At 39.1% G+C, this 11,085-nt stretch overlaps 2 protein-coding genes across 2 annotated transcripts; both read right to left on the bottom strand.

The window, feature by feature from the left end:
- Positions 1-889: 889 nt before the first annotated feature.
- efcab2 (EF-hand calcium binding domain 2) lies at positions 890-3,645 on the bottom strand. Its single transcript, XM_041942601.1, has 7 exons — positions 3,621-3,645; positions 3,308-3,392; positions 2,693-2,765; positions 2,222-2,298; positions 1,510-1,552; positions 1,187-1,253; positions 890-1,008 (listed from the first exon to the last, which is right to left on the bottom strand). The coding sequence occupies exons 1-7, from the start codon at positions 3,643-3,645 to the stop codon at positions 890-892; spliced, it is 489 nt and encodes a 162-aa protein (XP_041798535.1).
- A 721-nt stretch (positions 3,646-4,366) lies between these two features.
- Positions 4,367-9,884, bottom strand: cgref1 (cell growth regulator with EF-hand domain 1). The gene is made up of 7 exons (XM_041942236.1): positions 9,799-9,884; positions 8,740-8,845; positions 8,323-8,397; positions 6,924-6,997; positions 6,459-6,583; positions 6,098-6,199; positions 4,367-5,623 (listed from the first exon to the last, which is right to left on the bottom strand). The coding sequence occupies exons 1-7, from the start codon at positions 9,806-9,808 to the stop codon at positions 5,372-5,374; spliced, it is 744 nt and encodes a 247-aa protein (XP_041798170.1). The 5' UTR covers positions 9,809-9,884; the 3' UTR covers positions 4,367-5,371.
- Positions 9,885-11,085: the final 1,201 nt, after the last annotated feature.

The raw sequence follows: 11,085 nt of genomic DNA on the forward strand, positions 1-11,085 counted from the left end.
TTTAGGTGGATTTGGACTAAGAACAAGACAGAAAGGCCTAATAAGTACTGCATGTCGGAGTCCTGAGTATCGCCATTCCTGACTACCACAAATTAGTCTTGGAAATTTGGTCAATGAATAAGATGTTTGAGAAATCTAGCTGCACACAAACAGTTGTTGTACATATAAATCCTAACTTGCACTTAGGTGTTTTCATATGTTCAAACAAAACTAAATTTAAAGGAATTTGTAAGTAATTAAAAGGTGACATCAAAAAAGGGATCATAAATGTAATCTGCAACCACTCTCACACAAGCCGGATCTGCTCAGTTTTCTCCTCTCATATCTGTAGTGCACGGGGATAAAAATAAACATTTTCCATGTAAAACAAGCCAAGGCTCTGGGGTTGGGGTAGCAGCAAGCCCCCTTTCTGACATGCAGTTTAGATCTCTCAAACACAAATACATTTCAGTACCTCCACATTGTCTAAAGCTGTTGAGTTTTTTCAAGTAAAAAATGAAAGCAGATTCAGAAGGTTCACATTCAAGTGCACAATTAACTGCATCACTCCAGTTGATTCAGACTGTACAATTTCATTTTATGGTTTCCAATTTGATGTGAATGTGCAAACATCTCTGCCATATCAGGCTTGGAAATGAGAGGTTCTGTACAATATGTAAATGCATGGGAGCATAAAACTACTGCATGTTATAGCAAAATAATGTGATCCTTTAAAGAAAAAATGAGCCAAATGGTATTGAATCTGAATAGAAAGACAACTCTGGGAACACAGAGTCAGGATTGAGCTATGTCCATTTCTTAAGAAAATTCAGCAGCACAAACACTAAACATACACTTGTGTGTTTGGACTAATTCTCAAAAAATACACTGACACACACTGTGACACTGTCTACAGGTCGGGGTCAATGGTCAGCTGGCTGATTATGTCTTTGTAGTAGATGAGGTTCTTATCATGGTCAGTGAGTGCTGTCAGCATCTCATCCATCTCCTCCTGAGTGAAGAGCTCACCTGGTTTAAAGACAAACACAACACGGCCATGGTTTAAAAAACAAACAGTCCCTACATATATGTGTTTAGTGAAAGTAAAGGGAATGTTAGACACACAAAACATGACATAGTCTGCTTTTCACCACACAAACACAATATATTTACCTCACAAAGTCAATACTAAAATCTTCTGCCTTACCTTCCTGTGTCATGTACTTTGTCAGCTCCTCAGGCTCCAGGTATCCTTTCTTTTCTTTATCCAGAACCTGGAAACACAACGTTACTGCCTTCAGGCTTTAACAAATATTGATAACTGACCTTGTGATGTTAGTATCTCTCTGTTGACTGTCTGATGTTCTCAGAGGCTCAAACTCTTACTTGATTAACATACTGTGTAGTCGCTGGAGCTGTTAATCTGCAGTTACCAAATAAAAGTCTGAGTCTGTGAGAGTATCTGCTAACCTGTTTACAACCCTTAAACTACAGCACTGGAGAGTATGAGGAAACAGCAGCTGGTCTCACCTCAAAGGCCTGAAGCAGAAGGTCTTCAGGGATGGGGGGGAACCTAATACACACATGCACATACACAAACACAAACACACAGACCATTGCTCTACTTCACCATCTGTAGTATGGAAGTACCCCCTTATAGTACTGACATTATGACGTACCAAATACTGTAAACAACGCGATGAACATTCACACAGAGTTAACATAGCTTCTGTTAGTAATTTCCAAGCCCAACATACACTACAGACTGAACTTTACTGTGCTCATTTTATTAAGAGGATCCGAAGGTTTTCACTGGTTTTAAGTGAAGCTGAAATATTGTCAGAGGTGGGCGACATAAGGATGAATCTGTGTATTACTAGGAGTACACTTAAGAACCCATTAAGCAGCTCTAGGCACAGAAAAGCCCACGTTAAAAGGAAAGTGGCATATATTATTTAAAGGAGTCAGGCGTTTGGTGTGTTCTAAGTGGTGAAAAAAACATCACCTGAAAGATTAATGATCAAAAAACAGACCTTTACACCACACATCTATTCTGTGAAATGCTGCAGTAGCTACATTAGTATATTTACCAAATATAAAAGCAATCTGAAAACCGTACCAGTGACAGCTCATTCATTTGCTCTTGTGGAAGGGCGTGCTGTATTATAAATCATTTAACACAAGCACCTATTCATTTATTCAGTTAAATATACAAAAACAACATGACTGGCAACTGTCTTACTTGTGCTCCAGCAGCACTTTAGTCATGGCTGGCTGGAACTTGTCCAAATGGATATATCCTGTGTGGTCCTCTTCCACCTGGTTGAACAGGACAAAGCTTCTGGGTTTTGGTTCTTGAACAAGCTCTAAATTTTCTAATAATGCTTATAATGTCACCCCAACATATGTAAAAGTCAAGAACACCTCTCTGTGTACATTTCATATTTCAGGCATATTCTGTCAATAATTCATCATTTGCGCTGCAGTAAATTAACAAATAAATGCAATATTTAAGATAAGGAGATGACATTTTAAATTACATCACAATACCATTATTAATTATATTTCACCAGAAGATATAGTAGACACTGTAAAAAGACTAAAATATGTAATGTTAGAATAACTTTTAAATAATTGCACACCCAAGGAAAGCGTCAGATGATTTGTTGATTTCATTTATTCATCCAAAACATAAAAAAAACACAGTTCTGACCTGTGCTATAAAGTCATGTAGGTCTGTCTGAGTGGGGAAGCAGCCCAGGGAATAGATGATGGTGCCAATCTCCCTGGAAAACAAACCTCATGTTAGCCCACACTATTTAACTACATGTAAAGACTGTGTGTCTGATCTCCCTGACAGACGCATTAAGGCATGTTTTGTTCACCTTGTTCTACCACAGTCCACTGTGTCAAACTTGCATCGAGTCAAAACATTTCTGCTCACCATCACTGCCACTTTGACATTCCTCTTCATCTCAATTAAGTGTTTCCATTTACTTACAAGCCCAAAACTACAGGACCAGGTGGGTGTTTTCCTCATAAAGTACTCATTTCCTGTACTTACCCTATATAATTAACTCTCTATATATTACTGTCTAAATACAGCCCTTGATGGTGTGAGATCACAAGGTTCAACCCAGCACATGGGGAAGATAATGTGTATTCATTAAGCAAGTATATTTAGACTTGACAGAATCTGGTGTGAATATGGAGGCTAATTCAGTTGTTGCAGTTAAGATCCTGCATACAAAGCATGCATACAAACTGCTAATAAGTGAATGTGTTTGTGCATTACATCGATCTAGTGTAAGTAAACAGTCTCACTCACCGCACATCCACTGTGTTGTTAGACTCGTAGTCGAACGCTTCAAAAGCTGCTTTGATCCTCTTGTGGACATCTGACACAATGATTTCTGACAGACCGAGGAGAGCAGAGTCAGGACCAGAGCCAAGAGTTAGTTACCTAACAGTAACTTCGGCGTAAAAGCAGATAACAAGCAAATAACTTTCAACTACTGAATCATAGCTTGGAAGGAGCAGTTATAATGGCGCCCCTGAATCTGCCTCTTTTGTTGTTGAACATGAACGTTTAAACTTGAAGATAGATAGTATATAACTAAGCAAGGCTAAGTCTTACGAACCTGCACTGTGGTTATTGTCCGCCATGCTTGCCCGGTTGTTATTCTGTTGCCTAGCAACCAGCTTGTTTTGTCAAAGGAGCATCTAGTTGGTTAGCTAACCAAGCTAGCTAATGACAGGAAGAGTTAAGGACTTTACAAATACGCAAAGCTGTATAAAAAGCTAATAAAGCCAAGGGCATTTTTAAATACGACTTTGTGGGACATCTGTCTTTGCACTTAACAATATACAGTACACTTTACTTTTTTTTTACTGTAGTGTACCGACCTTTTCGCAAGGATCACTATCAATATTTCACTTAAATACGTTGAGACAGTTATAATCTGCCAACACAATATTGTTGTCCAGTAACGTTGTGTTGCCGATTTTAACATTTTGATGTCAAAATGTTATAGTCCACTACTAATATAGTGCCAACTACCGTTTCATGACCAATATCTCCTGCATTCTTAGTTTTATGAAGAAAAACCTTTATTGACCCAATGCACAGAATTAATTCATGAAAATAATTCATTTTGTTTTTCGTCTTAGCTTTTCCTATTTTATTGGATATAATGTGTGTGTGTGTGTGTGTATATATATATATATATATATATATATATATATATATATATATATATATATATATATCTTGTGTTGGGGCCTTTTAAACTGAATTCTCACAAATCCAACTAATTTTACAAACAGGAGACAGAAAGAAAGGAAAAGGGATAAAGTAATGGTTGCTTTATTTTCTCCAGCTGTATAAATGCATAAATGTTTAAAAAGGGTAAACAAAAAATTACAGCAAAAACTCACACACATTCAAGTTTGCAGATAAAGGCTGAATTTAATACTAAATTACATCAAATGTTATTTCAATGAGGCCTTCCTGACCTTAATTATGACGATGAATACTAGTGGTAGATGGCTGCAACTCATTAAGTACTTACTAAGAGTACCGCACTTTTCTGTAATTTAATGGTTCTCAACTCATTCAGGCACATTAAAATCATCACAAAATATAATGCTCATGGGATCACACGCAAGTGAAAAAATTAAGACTTTGCCAATACGCCCTAATAAGATGTTTTTTTTTCTCAATAACCCAATGTTATTCATTAAATCATATAAGTCATTGTGTAGGCTGAGGGAATTCTCAAGGAAGACCAAATTGAATTTCATGGCACACCAGTATACATTATCACACTAGCTGAACTGAGCTGTCTGTAAATGAGACCAGTTTAACTAGATAACAGTCCCGATGCACTCCTGGTGCATCACTTCTAGGTGCAAATCCTAAGCTTGAAATGAGTCAGACACAATAAGGCCAATCAGTGTGTACATGTAACATCAGTCTCTACATACTGTAGAAAACCTCAAATACATTCAGTACTAATCTCCACTTATGATGGCTTCTGTTTTACTAATATGGATAATATTGCATTTAGAATTCAAGACGTTTGTCCCTTTTACAGCTCTAGAAATCTTTGCATTCATAATTAAGACCAATATGTAACTATATTAAAAAAAAAAAGGTTTTCCAATTCCAATTCCAACAGATTCATCTTTTCATTTATGTTAAAGTCAGCTGAAATTGATGGTAGAATTTCAGGAGCAAGAGAGACATTTGTGTCTCTTTCAAAGCAAGAGAGAGGCATTTGTGGGGATGCAGAGTTGAGCATTATTTTCACCTCATGTATCATCAGTCTTCTGCTGGCTTGACTCAAGAGCACAGAATGACAGTGTGGACAGAAGCAGCGTGTGTGTTCATTCAGATCTCTGGTTGCCCCAGATGAACAGCGACTTTGTGGTCCTGCCCTTGATCTTCTGCTGCTGGGGCTTCTGGGATATGTTGTCCATGCTGTTCTTCTGCCTTTATTTCCTGTTGAGGTTGCTCTTCATCTTGAGGCTGCAACTCGTCATGAATCTGCTCTCTCTGCTCTGCTTCTCCCGCCTTCTCCTCGTCCGTATTGGGCTTTTCCACCTCCTGCTCCATGTGAGGTGCTTTGTTGTTGTTGGAGTCCTGTGGTTGAAAAAGTAAGGTGATATTACTTTTACTACAAATGAAGTGGAGGAAAAAAATAGGTATAGCTCAGTAAACCAAAATGAAATTCATACTTAAAATGTAAAACTACCTCAACTTACGTATGTTGATTTGTTATAAAACATCAAAACTAATCTTATTTTCATTAAAATGGTCTTATAACATTCTTTTTATATGTATTGAATGAGACAGACAAAACATTTGAAGCTCATGGGATGCTTACTAGCTTTTTATTTTTTACATCACATATTTGATGCATTTGCACTGTGTTTTTATATATTTGAAACAGCTGGTAAGGGGACCTTGTAATATGATCATAGATACTGTAATGCTATTACTATTGCGAATCTCCTGTATAATTTAGTCCACTGTATTTTGTCTGTTGTGGCTTAAAGGCAATTATTACACTTCATAGGAAAGAGCTGAGAGTGTGTGTGTGTAAACATACAGTACCTGTGCGTGAGGTAATGGAGGAGACAGCAGCTCTGATGGGGCCAACAGACCATCCTGGTTTAGATCCTGAGTCTGGAGTAAAAAATCTACCATAGACACCACCTACACACACACAGAATAAATAAAGCCTTCATCCTAAAATGTAATGATTTATGTTATAGGGACTTACATTTTGTCCCCATCAGAAAGGTGAGTCCCCACAATGGGACAGTGTAATCAGATGCATATCCCCATAACAATTGTAATAGGTGTAATACACACACATACACACACACACACACACACACACATCAGGTCAGATAAACAGGTCAAATAGACAGAACTACAATGTCAGTTCAAACATACAGCCACTCCTCCTCACCAGCTCATTGGCTTGTGCTCCAGGTGCATGATGGGAGTTATAGTCTGAGAGTAGCTTCATCATCTCCAAGCCATCCAGGAGCCCACTGCGATCGTAGTCATAAAGGCGAAACAGGAAGAATACCTCTGACACAAAGCAGGAGAAGACTGACATGTTTAATACCAAACACATTTGATGTGCTGCTGTATTATAGGATAGACAGTATGAAACTCCCTGACTATATCCACACAAACACAACTGCAGTTGCTCTGGTCATTGGATGTAAGGAATTTAGATTTTCTGCTTATAAAAAAGATTCAGCATGTCAAGTCATAGGAAATTACTTTATTCGAACCTGTGACATTGATCAGGATTTCAGTAAACAGCTGTCTGTATAATTAGAATATTTATATTTTGTAGTGATGGCTGAAGGGACAGAACTATGTCAGTTAAATGAGTGTTACACCAGTAGGAAGAGTTGTCTACCTTGCTCCCAAGTGCTGATTTCAGGTCCTCCTTGGCCATCCTTCAGGCTGGACTGAATGTAACTTTGCAACAACCTGTGTTGCACACAATACAGAGTACATTTCAACCGAGGGGTCAGATTTGCTTGCAGATACAATCAGATTGGCTGACAAATTCTCTCTATACTATCTTTATTACTAGCGATTCTTAAACAGGCTGACATGCACTGTAGCCACCGTAGTGATTGTGCATGATTTTCAGCCACAAGAGGGCAGGATTGGAGGCAACTTGAAATAAACCTTACCACATGATCACATACCAGGAGGAGGTGCCACCTCATCAAAAAGCATTGTGATCGAGGAAAAGTTATTCATGTATTTGTTCATTTTCTCAGTTTGCTTAATTGTTTTAGAAGGCTGTAACCTGTTGGCTGTAATCACATCTTACATGAAGCAAATGGAAAGAAGTCATACTTTTGGGCAGTGACACTCAGTGATACTTGCTGAACAAAGTTTACAACTGGACCTTTTTAGTTCCATGCACAGTCCATAGATTAAGTAGTGCTCACATCAACGGTAACATAGTTGAAATGCTGCAACTCTCATTTTACAATTGAAAAAATTGTACCGAAAATGCCCTTTGTTTCCATCCAGACTGCATCTACACCTCCTCTGTGAACGTGCATCTTTCGTCTAGGGAGGCGTAGATCCTATCAGCTGTTATTCTACTCAGCTGACACACTGTCTGGTCATACACTCAATAGACTAGCAACCCCTGAGGCAGAGTGTACACATCCATTCATCTTATCAGCCAGTGGAAGGAAGCTGCAGCCATATAGAAACCAACAACACACTCAATGGCACAAAGTAGGTGTGTCTCTCGTCTTGTTTAATGAAAAAATCAAACCTGTAATTTATTATGGGTCAGTTCATACTAATGTACATCTCTACAGTGACAGAGATGTGAGCGGAGATACTAATGGTAAGCCATCGTACATCTGCAATATGTATGAGGATAATGTATACTTTCTCTATCCCCATAATGGAAAAAAACATCATTGCAATATCGGTGTTATTGCTCATATCTTATCAGTATATGGTGTAGTTCACATCGTTAGCACAACACAGCAGCCAAAGTCCACAGAGTGACCAGACTGCTTAGTCCACTAAAACACACTGCAGACTGAACAAATTTGAATGTGGTTTGCATGTTTTGTTTATGATTTTAGTACTATCTTTAGTAAATATCTTTATCTATGCAATACATGTTTTATTATCCTCGTTGAAACAGGCTTTTCAAGCTGCATTTTGAGGAAAGTACACAGAATCAGCTTTCTACTTAGGGACCGTGTCAAGGGCGTGTTCATGGCTTAAAATGAACTGGATGTGTAACAGTAGCAAATCAACCAGGTTTCACCCACCTGCGGTCCTCCTCTCCAGAGCCAAAGGGATTGGCTAGCTTTACTGAAGGGGGATGGGCATCTTGGGTTTCCTCACTGAGAGATTAAAAAAAATGAAAGATGGAAACAAAAAAATCTTACTTTTTTCATTATTTCCAATCAAACACGCAGAGATATAAAAATGAGTGGCCCTAATTTATTTTCTCCGATGACTGAATAGAACAGAAGTGAAAGAGTGTTTAATTTGCTGGCAATGACAAGTAAACGGTACGCTCCTTGCATGAGGCATACTTGCAAATTGTCTGCTTCAAATATCCATTTATCAATTATGACAAAATAAATATTACAGCATATTTATCCAGAAGACTAAAAATGTTTATACCTTGGAATGTGCAGAAAAAAAGAGAGTGAAACTTTGGAGTTGAGAGGTGGGGTTACCTTAGTGTCCCAGGCAGACCTGGTGCAGCCAGGCACAGGTGTATGAGCAGGAACAGGGACAGGACACAAGGGGCCAACCGTCCCAGGTGAGACTCCATGAACGCACCTAAAGCATGCAGCCATGTTAGGGCCTCATATCACATCTGGACAGACTTCAGTCACAGGATGTCATCATTAATTTATCTGGCCAAATGTCATAGATTTACTGATAAAATATGCAAGTGAATAGGAATTAAACAACTATTCCAGTACTGATTTAAACCTGAGCAAATTATAGCATATTCAGTGGTGATGGTTTTCATGATGCTGTACAATGTGGAGTTTCACAGCTTCCTATAATCTGCCTAAAATAAGATATAGAAGTAATTACTGTTATTAGCAGTCAAATGGCCAATCCACATGTAGCACCTCCTGCCTACGAACAAAAACAATAATTGTATAAATATAACATTGCTGCAATCCTGCAGCCTTTACAAGTTCCAGAGATGGCGGAGCTTATGGTCCATTATGGCAAAATCAATTCGAACCTCTACATCTATATTTAGCTCAGCAGAGTCCTTCCACGCTGTCCCCAGTGAATATGTCCATGTGTCTCCAGTGTTAGATGCAGATGTTTCATATGTAGATGGATTAAACTGTAGCTGGTTTGGGATTCTTACGGTGCGCTGCTTATTGCACAGAGTAATAAACTGGCTATGTTACCGCAGCTTCCTCATGTGGGGCAGCAGCGATGCTAACATCCAGGCTCACACAGCCACGCATGACCCACGGCTGACACCAGCTCACTGCAGCATTATTACATCCCGAATACTGCACACTCATTATTTCTGATAAATTCCCACAGTCTACCCAATTTGATATAGCAGGCCTGAATGAAAACAAACCCATATGAACGGGTGGCTAGTCGAAGCGTAAAACAATAGCCTAGCATGTCCTCAGATGTACAATAAATATTCATGTGTGAGTAACATGCAAACTGAAAGCCTCAGTGAGGTCTGCGACCGGATAAACACAGGCTGCGTTCGTCTACGTCTCTACTCAGAGTGAGAATGAGCCTACCTGTCTGCATAGCTGACGTGTGGACAGTAAAAAAAGGGCTTTAATTCGGACAGGTTTCGCCTTACAGGTTCATATCTAGAGAGGAGGACACCGCCGCCCCGCCTCGTGCCTCCAGCTCTGCTCTGCACTGCGCAACGGCGGTTGCACGCGCGCTCCCTGGCTGCCAAGGAGACCGGATTGTTTTGGTCGATGACGGAGTCCACGTGGAAGAGCAGGGCCGCTGTCGTGTCAGTGAGTTTGCGCAGGCAGCATCTCTTTGTGCTCCTCTCTCCGGTTTTTAATTTCACGCCACGTCGTCACCGACAGCTGGGACGCGCATGGGACTTTTTCTTTTCCAGGATGGCGATAGAGGGTTGTAACATACGCGCTCCCAGCATTTACGGTGTTTATACTCAGTCTCAGTTCGATTAGTACCTGGTTTAGGCGTAGTTTTTGGGGACAACTGGGACTTCTCCATGGCGGATTTCTGGTATTTTGTCATCTGACAGCTCAGGGGCCGTAATATCGATATAAAGTCCAACATAACGAGCAGCAAACTTCTTCACAAAGGCTGCCGAAAAAACAAATGTGCATGTGCATTTTTACTTGCATGTGCATTGAGGATCTTGGTGAACCTCTACAGTTAGATGTTTTTTTGCGTTTTGTCTGATGTTTTATCGCTTCACATACCATGGTGCGGAGAGAAACCATTTCATTAAACTCCTTCTTTATGCAGCTGGAATGACCAACTACACTAAACCGAACTAAGACACTAAAAGCCAAGTTTAGACTAAGACTATTTCATAACAATTCAAAACAGTGATTTCTTAAAAAATGGAATACGTTTGGTGAATTTACCAAAAAAGAACATTAAGAGGTCCTGTATGCACTCCTGTTATCTGACCACAAGATGTCCCAGTAGCTCTTTATTTGAGCTGATTGACATGTTAGTTAAGAGGTTGTTACTTTGTTCTTAGTTTCTGAGTACGCATTTTTTTTATTTCATTACATCACTTGTAACTCAAAGCAAAATCAACAGCTAATGATCAGAATTTTTTACAGTCATATTAGGCCAGGTGTATTATTATGACATGAAGTGACACATTGTAATGTATCCTAATTATTGCATGATGATACACTTGTGATTTATTTAGGATCAGGCTACAATAGCGTCATGATTTCTTTAAGTTCATTAGTCAACCAAATCAAAGCAGTCAATAATAAGAGCTCAACTGATCAAAATGTTTGCAAATATATTGACATTGTATTGATGGCAGGGATTTAAACACCACTTCAATATGTCGACAG

The sequence above is a fragment of the Chelmon rostratus genome, chromosome 1 (assembly GCF_017976325.1).
Source record: "Chelmon rostratus isolate fCheRos1 chromosome 1, fCheRos1.pri, whole genome shotgun sequence".
Lineage (NCBI taxonomy): Eukaryota > Metazoa > Chordata > Actinopteri > Chaetodontiformes > Chaetodontidae > Chelmon > Chelmon rostratus.

Excerpts from the sequence above, each read along its gene's own strand:
- efcab2 (XM_041942601.1), bottom strand. The coding sequence starts at position 3,645 with ATGGCGGACAATAACCACAGTGCAG. Across the intron at positions 3,393-3,620 it reads GGACAATAACCACAGTGCAG|AAATCATTGTGTCAGATGTC; the intron begins GTTCGTAAGACT and ends TCGGTCTGTCAG. Across the intron at positions 1,553-2,221 it reads AAAGTGCTGCTGGAGCACAA|GTTCCCCCCCATCCCTGAAG; the intron begins GTAAGACAGTTG and ends TGTGTGTATTAG.
- cgref1 (XM_041942236.1), bottom strand. Across the intron at positions 6,998-8,322 it reads TCTGGAGAGGAGGACCGCAG|GTTGTTGCAAAGTTACATTC; the intron begins GTGGGTGAAACC and ends TGTGCAACACAG. Across the intron at positions 6,584-6,923 it reads AATCAGCACTTGGGAGCAAG|AGGTATTCTTCCTGTTTCGC; the intron begins GTAGACAACTCT and ends GCTTTGTGTCAG.